The following is an 18,958-nucleotide window of genomic DNA, read 5'->3' on the forward strand; positions in this document are numbered from 1 at the left end:
TCCTCCCTGTAAGCCGTCTCATCGTTGTTGGTAATCCAGCTGAGCCGTTGTTGCTCCTAGACGTTTCCACTTCACAATAACAGCACTTACAGTTGACCGGGGCAGCTATAGCAGGGCAGACATTTTACAAACTGACTTGTTGGAAAGGTGGTATCCAATGACGTTGAAAGTCACTGAGCTCTTCAGTAAGGCCATTCTAATGTCATTGCTTGTCTATGGAGATTGCATGGCTGTGTGCTCGATTTTATACACCTGCCAGCAACGGATGTGGCTGAAATAGCCGAATCCACTAATTTGAATGGACGTCCACATACTTTTGTTGAGAGAGGACTAATGACTTTTAAAGGGCATTTAAAGGGCTAGACCCACCCCTTTCAGGTTGATGAGGTGAAAAAATCTAAATCCACTCATTTGAAGGGACGTCCACATACTTTTGTATATCTGCTGTACTTGTAGGTTGTTTACTCTGTATAACTAACGTGTAATTTAAAATATAGATATATTTAACCTTTATTAAGAACAAATTCTTATTTACAATGAAGGCCTACCCCGGCAAAACCCGGACGACGCTGGGTCAATTGTGCGTCCGCCCTATTGGACTCCCAATCACGGCCGGATGTGATACAGCCTGGATTCGAAACCAGGTACTGTAGTGACCCCTCTTGCACTGAGATGCAGTGCCTCAGACTACTGTGCCACTCTGGAACCCAGGGTAATGCTGGCTTCTCTATGAATAAGGAGGTCATGTGTTCTACGTAGCAGGAGGATTCCCCTCAAGAGTCCACGGTTGTTCCCCATCTCCACTGCTGTAGCAGTCGGCTACATAAAATAATTATATAAAAATCATCGCAAATGCTTTAGGTGGTATAAGTTCACATTTCCTGACTCAAAACCAATAGTACTTTGGACCAAAAAAATAACTCAAGTCGGCCACACACTTTCAATAAAACAACGAATTTGTCCACACTTCGCGGATTTCTGAATCATTAAGTAGCAGAGCTAGGCCTGCATCCAGCAACGTCGCGAGTCAAGTTGTTGCAGCTGTTTCAGTACAGAACTACAGGGAGAGAGAGGGCGAGAGGTTAAACTCCAATGGACTAGTTTCATAGTTTGGAATTACTTCAGCGTTTCTTGATTTTTAAAAGTTGATTGACATCAAAATCCATCTGTATGAGATAGAAAACTCGGTCTTCTCATAGAAAACATCTTTAGCGAACGGCTAGGCCTACAAACGAATATGACCACTCTATGGAAGGATGAGACTCTCACAAACACGATGGCGTTCCCCGTTTTGCTCTACCGAAGATGATACCACCAATGTGCCAACTTCGGTCTCAAGCGTCTGAAGGTAACCAGGTACCTGTTTCAAAAACAAATGGAATTATGTTTTATTTTTGGACTGTTTGTTTAGCCATTGTATCAATGTGTTATTCAATGTGTTTCTATGATCATGACAAGATTCAACAACTGAGACATAAACTGAACAAGTTCCACAGACATGTGACTAACAGAAATGTAATAATGTGTCCCTGAACAAAGGGGGGGGGGTCAAAATCAAAAGTAACAGTCAGTATCAGGTGTGGCCACCAGCTGCATTAAGTACGGCAGTTTATCTCCTCCTCATGGACTGCACCAGATTTGCCAGTTCTTGCTGTGAGATGTTACCCCACTCTTCCACCAAGGTACCTGCAAGTTCCCGGGCATTTCTGGGGGGAATGGCCCTAGCCCTCACCCTCCGATCCAACAGGTCCCAGACATGCTCAATGGGATTGAGATTCGGGCTCTTCACTGGTCATGGCAGAACATTGACATTCCTGTCTTGCAGGAAATAAACACAGAACGAGCAGTATGGCTGGTGGCATTGTCATGCTGGAGGGTCATGTCAGGATGAGCCTGCAGGAAGGGTACCACATGAGGGAGGAGGATGTCTTCCCTGTAACGCTCAGCGTTGAGATTGCCTGCAATTACAACAAGCTCAGTCCGATGACGCTGTGACAAACCGCCCCAGACCATGACAGACCCTTCACCTCCAAATCAATCCCACTCCAGAGTACAGGCCTCGATGTAACACTCATTTCTTCGACGATAACTGGGAATCCGACCATCACCCCTGGTGAGACAAAACCATGACTCGTCAGTGAAGAGCATTTTTTGACAGTCCTGTCTGGTCCAGCGACGGTGGGTTTGTACCCATAGGCGACGTTGTTGCTGGTGATGTCTGGTGAGGACCTGCTTTACAACAGGCCTACAAGCCCTCAGTCCAGCCTCTCTCAGCCTATTGAGGACAGTCGGAGCACTGATGGAGGGATTGTATGTTCCTGGTGGAACTCGGGCAGTTGTTGTCCTGTCCTGTACCTGTCCCGCAGGTGTGATGTTCGGATGTACCGATCCTGTGCAGGTGTTGTTACACGTGGTCTGCCACTGTGAGGACAATCAGCTGTCCGTCCTGTCTCCCTGTAGCGCTGTCTTAAGCGTCTCACAGTACGGACATTGCAATTTATTGCCCTAGTCATATCTGCAGTCCTCATTCCTCCTTGCAGCATGCCTAAGTCACGTTCACGCAGATGAGCAGGGACCCTGGGCATCTTTAGTTTGGTGTTTTTCAGAGTCCGTAGAAAGGCCTCTTTAGTGTCCTAAGTTTTCATTACTGTGACCTTAATTGCCTGCCATCTGTAAGCTGTTAGTGTCTTAACAACCGTTCCACAGGTGCATGTTCATTAATTGTTTATGGTTCATTGAACAAGCATGGGAAACAGTGTTTAAACCCTTTACAATGAAGATCTGTGAAGTTATTTGGATTTTTATATATTATCTTTGAAAGACAGGGTCCTGAAAAGGGGACAATTTTTTTTTGCTGAGTTTACATGATATACTGTTACACCGTGTAGGAGCAGTTTGGATCTACTCAGTACTGTTACACCGTGTAGGAGCAGTTTGGACCTACTCAGTACTGTTACACCGTGTAGGAGCAGTTTGGACCTACTCAGTACTGTTACAAGGTGTAGCAGCAGTTTGGACCTACTCAGTACTGTTACACCGTGTAGGAGCAGTTTGGACCTACTCAGTACTGTTACACCGTGTAGGAGGAGTTTGGACCTACTCAGTACTGTTACACCGTGTAGGAGCAGTTTGGACCTACTCAGTACTGTTACACCGTGTAGGAGCAGTTTGGACCTACTCAGAACTGTTAGACCGTGTAGGAGCAGTTTGGACCTACCCAGTACTGTTACACCGTGTAGGAGCAGTTTGGACCTACTCAGTACTGTTACACCGTGTAGGAGCAGTTTGGACCTACTCAGTACTGTTACACCGTGTAGGAGCAGTTTGGACCTACCCAGTACTGTTACACCGTGTAGGAGCAGTTTGGACCTACTCAGTACTGTTACACCGTGTAGGAGGAGTTTGGACCTAGCTTCCTTATTGGGATATTATCTGTTTGTTTGATTGATTTCCTGAATGCAGATGTACAGTAGTATGGTAGGGTGTTTAAAATGCTCACTCATTAAATATAGTCACTAATCAACACATGCTTCTCTTATATTATGAAATAAATGAAAAATCTACTTTTTGTCTCAAAATAAAATAAAAATGTCCATTGACTTTGTTACCCTCCTCACCCAGCAGACAGAGATGTGCCTGTTTCAGTCAATGCTGCCAGTGTGACGTATAATCTAATGGACGGGACGCTTCTTCAACAACGGCGAGTTATCCAGCTCCGTAGCTTTTAGCCAACATAGCCGAAAGCATTGCAGCTCTTTACACGTTTTCGGGATATATTAGCCACAGTGTTTTAAACACACTTGTCGTATCTACTAGTTAGTTACCCAATTTAATGTAATATGTACGTTGTTGTTAGCTAACTGGCTGAGTAAATTAGCAGTAGTGCTAGTCTAGTCACTAATGCTAACTAGCTATTTAGCTAACATCCCAACCATGAGCTCAGTAAACGACTCCTCACCTTCTAAAGATGGGATCTGCTGGAAGGAGAAAGAAACTCTTGGGCTGAACATTGTCATGAAAGAGGAGAAGGAAGAAGAGGATGTCACAGTAAAAAAAGAAGTAAAGGGCGAGGCTGTTACAGTGAAAGAAGAAGAGTTAGAAGTTAAATTGACAGATGGTGAAGAAGCGTTGAGAGTGGAAGAGGATGTTACAGTAAAAGAAGAGGGGGAGGTAAAAGAAGAGGTGGGGGAGATGACTGTCACAGTGAAAGAAGAGGAAGACATTTTTGGAATGAAGGAAGTGGGGGAGATTACTGTCACATTGGAAGAAGAAGAAGAGGAGGAGACAGGAGATCTGATTAACAGCAGTGAGTAATATCTCAACCAGGGGTACAAACTCTGCAGTTGTTGAACCGATGTGTGATTTTAAAGGGGAATTCTACTGAAGTTCTACACTTTAGTAGTTCTGTGCTGTAGGAATTGTTAAAACTACAAAGAGATGGGGGCGGCCAACAAAACGTTAACATTTGTAAACATCTGAATATCTCTTTCTGTAGTGCTTTGCTTGACATCACATAAAAGCAAAAATCAACTAATGTGTGACTTCAAATGATGAAGAGGACAGAATCAAGACAAGGAAGGATAATTTTGATCTAGATAAAATGTATTAAAAAATAATTACCACATGTTATTTAAAATCCTTTAATGGTATTTTGACGCACCCGTGCATCAATCTTACAGAAACCATTGATTTCAAAGCTTAGCAACACATACAACTCTATGCACAAGGACTAGTTTTAGTCCCCTACCGACCCCCGAGGAGCCTCCACTGGAAGACTCATCTGTTGGGTTGGTAGCATGTGGAAAGAGGCTGTTGAGAGCAGTCCATTTTATGGACTTAGACCTCACAGGTGGGGGTTATTGCTATGTGACAATATAAATAATAAAATGCTTGAAGTCAGTCATGACAAATAAAGGGATATTCTGTTTCCATTCAATGTTATACACAATAAGCAGTTATATATTAATTCTATATACTTTAAATACATTCTATTCAACAACAACCAAAATATATACAAATAAATGTTTTTTCTGATATCAAAGTGGCTCTAACCAGTTGTTAGTTCTATTTCTGAGGTTAAGAGACAAAAAACACTGGTTGTTCATTCTTTTGGCATAGTTTCTAGCCAATCATACTGGTTGTTCATTCTATAGTTTCTAGCCAATCACACTTGTTGTTCATTCTATAGTTTCTAGCCAATCACACTTGTTGTTCATTCTATAGTTTCTAGCCAATCACACTGGTTGTTCATTCTATAGTTTCTAGCCAATCATACTGGTTGTTCATTCTATAGTTTCTAGCCAATCACACTGGTTGTTCATTCTATAGTTTCTAGCCAATCACACTGGTTGTTCATTCTATAGTTTCTAGCCAATCACACTGGTTGTTCATTCTATAGTTTCTAGCCAATCACACTGGTTGTTCATTCAAAAAATAAATGGTTGCTATGCAGGCTGGCGAACATTGTTCTCCCTTGCTAGCTAGCCAACTAAAGCTAATAGTCACATCAACCTCTGCAGCTGGAATGAAACTAAACAAACTAGATGTATTGTATTAGTTAGACTGTTTTTCTATTGATATTTATTTTGTGTAATATAATAATATATTCCTAATAGTGGTGATGCTTGATTTCACCAGACTGGTTTAGAAAATGTTGTCTCAGCCGGTCACGTTCGTTCCCTACGGCAGGGCGGAGGTCACGTTTCAAAATGTCAACATTGTTTCTGTAGTGGCTTCAAACGACGTCCCAATATTCTAATTAGCCACTTCCTTTAGACCTTTACAAGGAGTGTTTCAACATGTTTCCATGACAACACGTCTCCATGTGTCCAAGAAAATGTCTAAGATATATTTTATTGGTTGAACAAAATAAAAAAAATGATACTTAAAGGTTTATCTCGCAGTTAAAGAAAGCAATGTATCCTGGTAAACACAGACCGGTCCCGGTTGATAATGATAGTAAACACAGACCGGTCCCGGTTGATAATGATAGTAAACACAGACCGGTCCCAGTTGGTAATGATAGTAAACACAGACCGGTCCCAGTTGATAATGATGGTAAACACAGACCGGTCCCAGTTGATAATGATGGTAAACACAGACCGGTCCCAGTTGATAATGATAGTAAACACAGACCGGTCCCAGTTGATAATGATGGTAAACACAGACCGGTCCCGGTTGATAATGATAGTAAACACAGACCGGTCCCAGTTGATAATGATAGTAAACACAGACCGGTCCCAGTTGATAATGATGGTAAACACAGACCGGTCCCAGTTGATAATGATGGTAAACACAGACCGGTCCCAGTTGATAATGATGGTAAACACAGACCGGTCCCAGTTGATAATGATAGTAAACACAGACCGGTCCCAGTTGATAATGATGGTAAACACAGACCGGTCCCGGTTGATAATGATAGTAAACACAGACCGGTCCCAGTTGATAATGATAGTAAACACAGACCGGTCCCAGTTGATAATGATGGTAAACACAGACCGGTCCCAGTTGATAATGATGGTAAACACAGACCGGTCCCAGTTGGTAATGATAGTAAACACAGACCGGTCCCAGTTGGTAATGATAGTAAACACAGACCGGTCCCAGTTGATAATGATGGTAAAACACAGACCAATCCCAGTTGATAATGATGGTAAACACAGATCGGTCCCAGTTGATAATGATGGTAAACACAGACCGGTCCCCGTTGATAATGATGGTAAACACAGACCGGTCCCAGTTGATAATGATGGTAAACACAGACCGGTCCCCGTTGATAATGATGGTAAACACAGACCGGTCCCAGATGATAATGATGGTAAACACAGACCGGTCCCAGTTAATAATGATGGTAAACACAGACCGGTCCAAGATGATAATGATGGTAAACACAGACCGGACCCAGTTGGTAATGATGGTAAACACAGACCGGTCCCCGTTGATAATGATGGTAAACACAGACCGGTCCCAGATGATAATGATGGTAAACACAGACCGGTCCCAGTTGATAATGATGGTAAACACAGACCGGTCCAAGATGATAATGATGGTAAACACAGACCGGACCCAGTTGGTAATGATGGTGAACACAGACCGGTCCCAGTTGATAATGATGGTAAACACAGATTGGACCCGGTTGATAATGATGGTAAACACAGACCGGTCCCAGTTGATAATGATGGTAAACACAGACCGGTCCCAGTTGGTAATGATGGTAAACACAGACCGGCCCAAGATGATAATGATGGTAAACACAGACCGGTCCCGGTTGATAATGATGGTAAACACAGACCGGTCCCAGTTGATAATGATGGTAAACACAGACCGGTCCCAGTTGATAGTAAACACAGACCGGTCCCAGTTGATAATGATGGTAAACACAGACCGGTCCCAGTTGATAATGATGGTAAACACAGACCGGTCCCAGTTGATAATGATGGTAAACACAGACCGGTCCCAGTTGATAATGATGGTAAACACAGACCGGTCCCAGTTGATAATGATGGTAAACACAGACCGGTCCCGGTTGATAATGATGGTAAACACAGACCGGTCCCAGTTGATAATGATGGTAAACACAGACCGGTCCCAGTTGATAATGATGGTAAACACAGACCGGTCCCAGTTGATAATGATGGTAAACACAGACCGGTCCCAGTTGATAATGATGTGTAAACACAGACCGGTCCCAGTTGATAATGATGGTAAACACAGACCGGTCCCAGTTGATAATGATGTAAACACAGACCGGTCCCAGTTGATAATGATGGTAAACACAGACCGGTCCCAGTTGATAATGATGGTAAACACAGACCGGTCCCAGTTGATAATGATGGTAAACACAGACCGGTCCCAGTTGATAATGATGGTAAACACAGACCGGTCCCAGTTGATAATGATGGTAAACACAGACCGGTCCCGGTTGATAATGATGGTAAACACAGACCGGTCCCAGTTGATGGTAAACACAGACCGGTCCCCGTTGGTAATGATGGTAAACACAGACCGGTTCGAGTTGATAATGATGGTAAACACAGACCGGTCCCAGTTGATAATGATGGTAAAACAGGTTCCAATTTATATTGTTGGTAAAATGGGGTTAGAATGGTACACAAGGGGTTAAGATGGGGCTAGAATGGTACATAAGGGGTTAAGATGGGGTTAGAATGGTACATAAGGGGTTAAGATGGGGTTAGAATGGTACATAAGGGGTTAAGATGGGGTTAGAACGGTACATAAGGGGTTAAGATGGGGTTAGAATGGTACATAAGGGGCTAAGATGGGGTTAGAACGGTACATAAGGGGTGCATTTATCAGGTAAACTGACTTCAGTGGTGTTTAGTGGTGTAATCTCCTGGGTTAAGATGGGGTTAGAACGGTACATAAGGGGTTAAGATGGGGTTAGAACGGTACATAAGGGGTTAAGATGGGGTTAGAACGGTACATAAGGGGTTAAGATGGGGCTAGAACGGTACATAAGGGGGTAACCCTTATGTACCGTTCTAGCCCCATCTTAACCCCTTATGTACCGTTCTAACCCCATCTTAACCCCTTATGTACCGTTCTAGCCCCATCTTAACCCCTTATGTACCATTCTAACCCCATCTTAACCCCTTATGTACCGTTCTAACACCATCTTAACCCCTTATGTACCGTTCTAACACCATCTTAACCCCTTATGTACCGTTCTAATCCCATCTTAACCCCTTATGTACCGTTCTAACCCCATCTTAACCCCTTATGTACCGTTCTAGCCCCATCTTAACCCCTTATGTACCATTCTAACCCCATCTTAACCCCTTATGTACCGTTCTAACCCCATCTTAACCCCTTATGTACTGTTCTAACCCCATCTTAACCCCTTATGTACCGTTCTAGCCCCATCTTAACCCCTTATGTACCGTTCTAACCCCATCTTAACCTCTTATGTACCGTTCTAACCTGATCTAAACCCCTTATGTACCGTTCTAGCCCCATCTTAACCCCTTATGTACCGTTCTAACCCCATCTTAACCTCTTATGTACCGTTCTAACCTGATCTAAACCCCTTATGTACCGTTCTAACCCCATCTTAACCCCTTATGTACCATTCTAGCCCCATCTTAACCCCTTATGTACCGTTCTAACCCCATCTTAACCCCTTATGTACCACTCTAGCCCTATCTTAACCCTTTGTGTACCATTCTAGCCCCATCTTAATCCAACCACGGTGGCAGATTTCAAAAAGACTTTACGTCGAAAGCAAACCATGTGATTAACTGAGAACAGAGCCCAGCAGACAAATCATTACAAACAGTAACCAGCCAAGAAGAGGAGTAACAAAAGTCAGAATTAGCGATAAAATGTATCACCTACCTTTGATGATCTTCATATGGTTGCACTCCCAAGACTCCATGTTACACAATAAATGTTCGTTTTGTTCGATAAAGTCCCTCTTTATATTTAAAAACCTCAGTTTTGTTGGTGCGTTTTCAGTAATCCATTGGAACAAAGCGCGGTCACAGCAGGCAGACGAAAAATCTAAAAAGTACCATAAAAGTTCATAGAAACATGTCAAATGATGTTTATAATCAATCCTCGGGTTGTTTTTGTCATAAATAATCGATCATATTTCAAACGGACAATAGCTTCGTCAATAGAAAAGGAACGCGCAGGACTCATGTCTGGAAATTTACACTGTGCCTCTCATTGAAAGTCGTGTTTCTCCCTCATTTTTCAGAGTAAAAGCCTGAAACAATGCCTAAAGACTGGCCACATGTAGTGGAAGCCATAGGGATCGTGAACTGGGTCATAATTCTTTGTATGGTGGATAGGCTTTCAATGGAATAACAGCCATTTCAAAATAATAGCACCTCCTGGATGGATTTTCCTCAGGTTTTCCCCTGACATATCAGTTCTGTTATACTCACATTACACTCATTATTTTAACAGTTTTGGAAACTTTAGAGTGTTTTCTATCCAAATCTACCAATTATATGCATATCCTAGCTTCTGGGCCTGAGGAGCAGGCAGTTTACTTTGGGCACGCTTTTCATCCAAAATTCCGAAAGCTGCCCCCTACCCTAGTGAGGTTAACAGTTCCATTTGAATCATTCCTACACATCCACTGTCCCACAGCCCTGCCAGACAATGTATCAACTAATCTCCACTGTCCCACAGCCCAGCCAGGCAATTCATAAACTATTGTCCACTGTCCCACAGCCCTGCCAGGCAATTCATAAACTAATCTCCACTGTCCCACAGCCCAGCCAGGCCATTTATAAACTAATCTCCACTGTCCCACAACCCAGCCAGGCCATTTATAAACTAATCTCCACTGTCCCACAGCCCAGCCAGGCCATTTATAAACTAATCTCCACTGTCCCACAGCCCAGCCAGGCAATTCATCAACTAATCTCCACTAGAAAGACTCATTTAGACAGACATTATTACCCCATGCTTACAGCCTAGCATTTGGTTTACAAAAGAAGGGATTTGTAAAAATCTTGCTATTTGCCTCTCCAGCCTCGGCAATTGTTACACATTTTGTATGTAAAAGAAAATATGTTTAGAACTTATTTTGGTGCCTCATTATTAAACAGCAATGTATGGAAGATGTTTATATATTTGTGTAATCTCTTTAATTACTATAATGACACCTAGTGGCGAATTGTTGGTTTGCTACTAGAAAAGTTACATAAGGGGCTAAGAAGGGGCTATGTTGGTACTTAAGGGGCTAGGGTGGTTAAGATGGGGCAAAAATGGTAAATAAGGGGTTAAGAAGGGGCTAGAATGGTATATAAGGGGTTAAAACTTCTTATGGCTGGGATCCCGTTAACGGGATCGATATGACAACAGCCAGTGAAAGTGCAGGGCGCCAAAATTCATAACAAAAGAAATCTCATAATTAAAATTCCTCAGACATACAAGTATTTTACACCATTTTAAAGATAAACTTGTTGTTAATCCCACCACAGTGTCCGATTTCAAAAAGGCTTTACGACGAAAAGCACAACATATCATTATGTTAGGTCAGCACCTATTCACAGAAAAACGCAGCCATTTTTCCAGCCAAAGAGAGGAGTCACAAAAAGCAGAAAGAGAAAATGAATCACTAACCTTTGATGATCTTCATCAGATGACACTCATAGGACTTCATGTTAACAATACATGTATGTTTGGTTCGATAAAGTTCATATTTATATCCAAAAATCTCAGTTTACATTGGCGTGTAATGTTTTGCCTCCAAAACATACAGTGATTTTGCAGACATCAATTTACAGAAATACTCATAATAAACATTGATAAAAGATACAAGTATTATACATGGAACTTTAGATAAACCTCTCCTTAATGCAACCGCTGTGTCAGATTTCAAAAAAACTTTACGGAAAAAGCACACCATGCTATAATCTGAGTACAGCGCTCAGAGCCCAAACAAGCCATGAAGATGTCCGCCATGTTGTGGAGTCAACAGATGTCAGAATAGAATTATAAATATTATTATAAATTATAAATATTCACTTACCTTTGATGATCTTCATCAGAATGCACTCCCAGGAATCCCAGTTCCACAATAAATGTTTGATATGTTTCATAAAGTCCATCAATAATGTCCAAATACCCCCTTTTTGTTTGCGCGTTCAGTACACAATCCAAACTCACGACGTGCGGGCAAGTCCATGCGAAAGTTCAGGCAAAAAGTCATATTACATTTCGTAGAAACATGTCAAACGAAGTATAGAATCAATCTTTAGGATGTTTTTAACATAAATCTTCAATAATGTTCCAACCGGAGAATTCCTTTGTCTTCAGAAATGCAATGTAACGCAAGCTAACTCTCACGTGAATGCGCGTCAGCTCATGGCACTCTGCCAGAGCCCTGACTCAAAGAGCCCTCATTCCCCCCTCATTCACAGTATAAGCATCAATCAAGGTTCTAAAGACTCTTGACATCTAGTGGAAGCCTTAGGAAGTGCAATATGACCAATATCTCACTGTATATTCGATAGGCGATGAGTTGAAAATCTACAAACCTCAGATTTCCCACTTCCTAGTTGGATTTTTTTCTCAGGTTTTTGCCTGCCATATGAGTTCTGTTATACTCACAGACATCATTCAAACAGTTTTAGAAAACTTCAGAGTGTTTTCTATCCAAATATACTAATAATATGCATATACAGTGGGGCAAAAAAGTATTTAGTCAGCCACCAATTGTGCAATTTCTCCCACAATTTGCAAATAAATTCATTAAAAATCCTACGATGTGATTTTCTGGATTTCTTTTTCTCATTTCGTCTGTCATAGTTGAAATGTACCTATGATGACAATTACAGGCCTCTCTCATCTTGTTAAGTGGGAGAACTGGCACAATTGGTGGCCGACTAAATACTTTTCCCCCCCACTGTATTAGCAACTGGGCCTGAGTAGCAGGCAGTTTACTCTGGGCACCTTATTCATCCAAGCTACTCAATACTGCCCCCGGCCATAAGAAGTTAACAAGAAGTTAATCTGATGTATAACACTTGTATGTTTTATGAATTTTTATAATGAGTATTTCTGTTTATGAATTTGGCGCTCTGCAATTTCACTGGATGTTGGCCAGGTGACACCCCCTAGAGAGGTTAACAGGCATTACCCGGGATTAACGTGAATAACTAACAGCTATCAACCAATCAGCATTCAGGGTCCAAATGTTGTGTTTCATAATGAGGGCTCTAGTCTGGATTAACCCTCATAGGAAAACAGTTTTATAATGGAGGTTTCATTCAGGTCTCTCTGTTTAACTAAATACTCCTTTTGTCTTTGGCAGGAGAGAGACCAGACTCTCAATCTGACAGCAGAAAGAGTCCTTCAGGGGAACCAGACACTGAGATGCCCAAGCCAGCGATGCGACACCACTGCTCCCAGTGTAATATGAGTTTTAAGTGGTTATGGAAGCTGAAAGAGCATGAAAGGAAACACACAGGAGAAAAGCCCTTCCAATGCTCCCAGTGTGGAAATAAATTCTCACGAGCACATGACCTGAAATCACATGAGAGGACACACACAGGGGAAAAACCACACAATTGCTCACAGTGTGGAAAGCTTTTTTCCCATTTAGGGAACCTGAACAAACATATGAGAATACACTCTGGAGAGAAGCCTTACCCCTGTTCCCATTGTGGAAAGAATTTTAGGTCTTCAGATAACCTGAAAGCGCATGAAAGGACACACACAGGTGAGAAACCTTACCATTGCTCTCTTTGTGGAAAGGATTTTACCAAGTTAGGGAACCTAAAAGAGCATGAGAGGAAACACACAGGAGAAAAGCCTTACCACTGCTCCCAGTGCGGAGAGAGATTTTCAAGATCACCAAACCTTAAAAAGCATCAGAGGACACACACAGGAGAAAAGCCTTACCACTGCTCCAATTGTGGAAAGATATTTTCAACATCATCGGACCTAAAAAAGCACCAGAAGGGACACACAAGGGAGAAATCTTACCATTGCTCTCAATGTGGAAATAGTTTTTTACGATCACATGACCTAAAATCGCATGAGCTGACACACACAGGAGAAAAACCACATAGTTGCTCCCAGTGTGGAAAGTGTTTTTTGTATTTAGGGAACCTGAACAAACATAAGAAAATACACTCTGGAGAGAAGCCTTACCCCTGTTCCCATTGTGGAAAATTCTTTAGGTCGTTAGATAACATGAAGGAGCATGAGAGGACACACACAGGGGAGAAGCTTTACCATTGCGCCCTGTGTGGAAAGAGATATTCACGATCACATGACCTAAAATTACATAAAAGGAAACACACAGGGGAAGAAAACACACAATTACACACCAAGGGGAAAAAATCACACAATTGGTCCCAGTGAGGAAAGAATTGTACGCAGTTAGAGAACCTCTTCCAATTGTGGAACTATATTTTCCCAATCACATTACCTAAATTCACATCAAATCAAACCAAGCGGTATTTATTCAGCACATTTCAGACATGGAACACAATGAGCTTCACGGGGAAAAAACTATGAAAACAAAAACTGAAACGTTTACTACACAACAAACACAAGAGGATAAAAAACAAAAGATTGACTGGTCTTGGTCAGTACCCGTGCTGCAACATTCTGTATGTTTTACAGTTGACCAATGGCTTTCTTGGGTAGACCAGACAGGAGAGCATTACAGTAGTCAAGACTGCTTGTAATAAAAACATGGATGAGTCTCTCTGTATCAGCCTAAGAAAGAAAAGGCCGCACCTTGGCAATGTTCCTCAGGTGGTAAAAAGCTATGTTTTGTCACATTCCTAATGTGTGATCCGAAATTACTGCAGCATTCTCGATGACGACTAGCTTGATTAAGTCTCCATGTGTATCGCAATAGGTCAGGGGTTTATAATCTCCAAATATCCACTATTTCTAATGAGTCCATAATATTTGTGATTTCTTCTTCATTGATGATAGTTTGTAGAGTCTCCTCCATGTGTATCGCAATAGGTCAGGGTTTTATAATCTCCAAATATCCACTATGTCAAATGTGCCCATAATATTTGTGATTTCTTCTTCATTGATGATAGTTTGTAGAGTCTCCTCCATAAATCTCTCACTAGGTCAGGGGTTTTTAGTCTCTAAATTTCCCCTATTTCTAATGAGTCCATAATATTTGTGATCTCCGTAAGGGCACGGTGATGATAGTTTGTAGAGTGATTTCCTTTATGGTCAATTGAGCTACTTAACACTGTGTTATAGTGTCCTACCATAATGATTGGATCGTTTGTTGCATGTAAGTTCAATAAATTGGTATAAATATTTTTTAAGAAGTGTGGATCATCGTGATTTGGACCATAAAGATTAATGAGCCAAATCTGTTTTTCCAATCACTTTTTATATTCAAAAGGATCCACCTTCCTTGCGAATAATTCCTGACTGTTTGCCCGTTTGGATTGGCATTTTTGTTAATTAATATCATCACACCTTTTGAGTTCCTTTGTCCATGACAGAACATTATTTCACCACCCCATTCCTTTTTTCCACGCAACTTCATCTAAGGATGTAGATTGAGTTTCCTGTAAGTAGTATATGTTATATTCCTTTTCTTTCAGCCGCATAAAGACTGATATTTTCCTATAATCTCTTAAGCCGTTACAATTATAACTGGCTATACTTATTTTAGCCCTTACTGTAACTATATACTATTCTCAGTCAAAATTTACCATAATTATTGCTTGTAAAGTTACTGCCATAAGAGGTATTTTGACGGTCAAAAATAGAGATTTCAAATGTCTGATGTTTAGAATTCAAGAAACAGGTTCGAGCAACAATTGTTTGGTTTTGTATGCCTGTGCCACAGATGTTAGAAAATTGAGTCAAGATATTGCGTGTAGTAGATCTGTGTAGGTTGATGTGTATGATACTGGATGTGATTTAGTGTGTACGATGTCTGGATTAGAGTAAGACTATAATGTGTGATGTCTAAATAAAGAATAACCCATCCAGTTTGCATGGTTGAGTGTCTGTGTGTGTAGCATGGAGTATAGCCTTAATATTCAGGATGATGATTGTAATCTTTGTCGTATCAACATCATTAAACATAATTTTCATAGAAAAACACATCCCAGCATTTCCATAGTAATTGACGTTTCACATGATGATGAAAGAGACCTTGCGTTACTATAGAGACGGATTCACGACAGTACAAATGTATCCCGTACAATATGTTATTATTCCCCAATGTTTCTGTTCTGATATCTTCCCATTGCTTGTTGTAAACATAGATAAACATGTAGACAAAGACAACGGCCCTGTTCTGATATCTTCCCATTGCTTGTTGTAAACATAGGTAATAGACAAACAAAAATCATATTGAATTACAGAAAAGTTCTCGACAATAGAGAGAGACAGAGGGAGAGAAGAGAAGCTATTGGGGAATACTCCACAAGCTACTGGGGAATCCTCCACAAGCTACTGGGGAATCCTCCACAAGCTACTGGGGAATCCTCCACAAGCTACTGGGGAATCCTCCACAAGCTACTGGGGAATCCTCCACAAGCTACTGGGGAATCCTCCACAAGCTACTGGGGAATCCTCCACAAGCTATTGGGAAATCATCCACAAGCTATTGGGGAATCATCCACAAGCTATTGGGGAATCCTCCACAAGCTACCGAGGAATCCTCCACAAGCTACTGGGGAATCCTCCACAAGCTAAGATTGTGCAAAGGGTGGCTACTTTGAAGAATCTCAAATATAAAATATATTTAGATTTGTATTAACACTTTTTTGCTTATTAAACTCAGAAAAAAAAGAAATGTCCCTTTTTCAGGACCCTGTCTTTCAAAGATAATTTGTAAAAATACAAATTAATTCACAGATCTTCATTGTAAAGGGTTTTAACACTGTTTACCATGCTCAAGAGCTGACGATTACCTGACGATCGATAAATGATGTCTCCGTAATCTAGCATTGTTTGTTGATGTAAGTTGAGAAGAGTGTGGGGTTTAGGATTGAGCCTTGGGGTACTCCCTTGGTGACAGGCAGTGGCTGAGACAGCAGGTTTTCTGACTTTATACACTGCACTCTTTGAGAGAGGTAGTTGGAAAACCAGGCCAAAGACCCCTCAGAGACACCAATACTCCTTAGCCGGCCCACAAGAATGGAATGGTCTACCGTATCAAAAGCTTTGGCCAAGCCAATAAAAATAGCAGCACAATAATGCTTAGTGTCAAGGGCAATGGTGACATCATTTAGAACCTTTAAGGTTGTAGTGACACATCCATAACCTGAGAGGAAACCAGATTCCATACCAGAGAGTAACTATAGACATCAAGAAAGCCAGTCAGTTGATTATTGACAAGTTGTTCCAACACTTTTGATAAACAGGGCAAATTAGAAATTAGAAATAGGCCTGTAACAGTTAGGATCAGCTTGATCTCCCCCTTTAAATAAAGGACGCGCCGTAGCGGCCTTCCAAGCAATGGGAACCTCCCCAGAGAGGAGAGAGGGGTAAAAAGGTCAGAGACAGGCTTGGTGATGATAGGGGCAGCAACCTTAAAGAAGAAAGGGTCTAAACCAGGGGTGTCAAACTCATTTCGCATCGTGGGCCACATACGGCCTAGGGAGATGTCAAGTGGGCCGGACCATTAAAATTATACCATACTCTGCTATAAATAACCAAAATATCATGTCTTTCCTTTGTTTTGGTGTAAAGAAGCACAAGAACATTAGGAAAATATTGAAATTTAATGAACTATCCTTTTACAAAACATTTCATGAAACACCTCATATTTCCTTAGACAAATGTGCAATTTACTTTTATCATTCACAAATATGCATTGCAACTGATCCCACTGATTGTACAAAGGCACAAAACTTTAATTGGTACTGAAAAATATAGTAATGCACTTTAAGATTAAATGAGACTTTTAAAGAAAGGAATTTTTAAACCACTTACACATACGCATATAAAATCTAAATGTAATCCCTGCGTACACCTTACAAACTAAGGAGAGTGATTTTAAATGTGTAATGAAGAAAGTGTTCGCCTGTCCTGTAAATCTGTAAACTTCATACATGAAACATACATACACATACAATACATACTGAAAATTTATGGAGTTGTATGAACAGAAGAATTCCATCACACAACTTTTGTTTTGAAGCTGCTGACTAACATTAAAGTGCACATTTTTTAAATCACCACAGTAAGGATTCATCTTCACAGAGCTGTATTCTTTCAATGCAAACAGTATCTAAGGCAGCATTTTAAAGGTGTTAGTCTAGTCTGGACTTGTATTTGTTCCTGAAACTTGGCATCTTTTGGCCTGTACAAGTGCATCAACACCAGGTGTCATGTCCTGACTAGCTGTCACTTTCAGAATGTCATTTAAGTGCTTGTTTGTGAGCCTTGAACGCATTTTTGTTTTATTGATATTCATCACTGAGAAAATTTGTTCACAAAGGTAGGTTGTCCCAAACATGCACAAAATTTTAGCAGCCAGGGCTGTTAATTTGGGGTACCCTGGTAGTAGATACTGATAAAATCTGTCCAGACCTACAGAGGCAAATTTGCCCTTCAAATCTGCATCACACTGCAAATCAATTATCTCTAGCTGAATTTCGACCGGCAGATCAGAAGCTTTAACTGTGAAAGGTGAGCGAAAAACTGAAAATTCTGTCTCAAGTTCACCAAATACCTGAAAACGTTTCTCAAACTCCCGCAGTAGTCCTGCAATTTTGTCTTTGTACCGTTTCATGTCCTCATCAGGTCTGGTCACACACACATCTCTCAGACAGGGGAAATGAGCAGGGTTGCCATTTGCCAGTTGCATCTCCCACAAAGTCAGCTTCAACTTAAATGCATGTATGTTGTCAGAAAACTGTGTGACAACTTTTTTGCGGCCTTGCAACATTTTGTTCCGATTGTTCAAGTGTTCAGTAATATCAACCAAGAATGCAAGGTCCCGTAGCCATTCCTGAGATTGTAATTCCAACACCGGTTTTCCTTTTTTCTCCATGAACTGTCCGATTTCCTCTCGTAGATCAAAGAAATGCCTCAGCACAGCGCCTCGGCTTAACCATCTCACTTCAGTGTGGTATGGCAGGCTGTGGGTAATGTTGCTGTCGCTGAGAAGTTTGTCAAACTGAAGATGGTTCAGACCTCTGGACCGGATGAAATTTACAGTGCGAACAACCACCTCCATGACGTGGTCCATTTTCAGCGACTTGCAACACAATGCCTCCTGGTGCAAAATACAGTGAAATGTCCAGAAACGATCTCCTCCATTAAGGGCTTGTACTTTGTCTTTGAACTTTGTCGCGACACCTGCTTTCTTTCCGACCATGGATGGCGCGCCGTCTGTAGCCAGGCTGACAGCGCGGGACCAGTCCACTCCAACTCTGTCCAATGCAGCAACGACAGAGCCGAAAATGTCCTCGGCTGTTGTGGTGTCCATCATTGGCACCAACTCAAGAAACTCTTCAGTAACAGTCAATGT

General features: G+C 41.4%; 2 protein-coding genes across 2 annotated transcripts in view; one reads left to right on the forward strand and one right to left on the reverse strand.

Moving 5' to 3' along the window:
• The window catches only part of LOC129839544 (zinc finger protein 239-like), a 126,626-nt gene that overhangs the window by 53,633 nt on the left and 54,035 nt on the right, over nucleotides 1–18,958 (reverse strand). The gene's annotated exons all lie outside the window — the stretch shown is intronic.
• Nucleotides 3,678–15,466, forward strand: LOC129839543 (zinc finger protein 501-like). The gene is made up of 2 exons (XM_055907059.1): nucleotides 3,678–4,306; nucleotides 12,791–15,466. The coding sequence occupies exons 1-2, from the start codon at nucleotides 3,901–3,903 to the stop codon at nucleotides 13,843–13,845; spliced, it is 1,461 nt and encodes a 486-aa protein (XP_055763034.1). The 5' UTR covers nucleotides 3,678–3,900; the 3' UTR covers nucleotides 13,846–15,466.

This window comes from Salvelinus fontinalis, chromosome 40 (genome assembly GCF_029448725.1).
Source record: "Salvelinus fontinalis isolate EN_2023a chromosome 40, ASM2944872v1, whole genome shotgun sequence".
NCBI classification, from domain to species: domain Eukaryota; kingdom Metazoa; phylum Chordata; class Actinopteri; order Salmoniformes; family Salmonidae; genus Salvelinus; species Salvelinus fontinalis.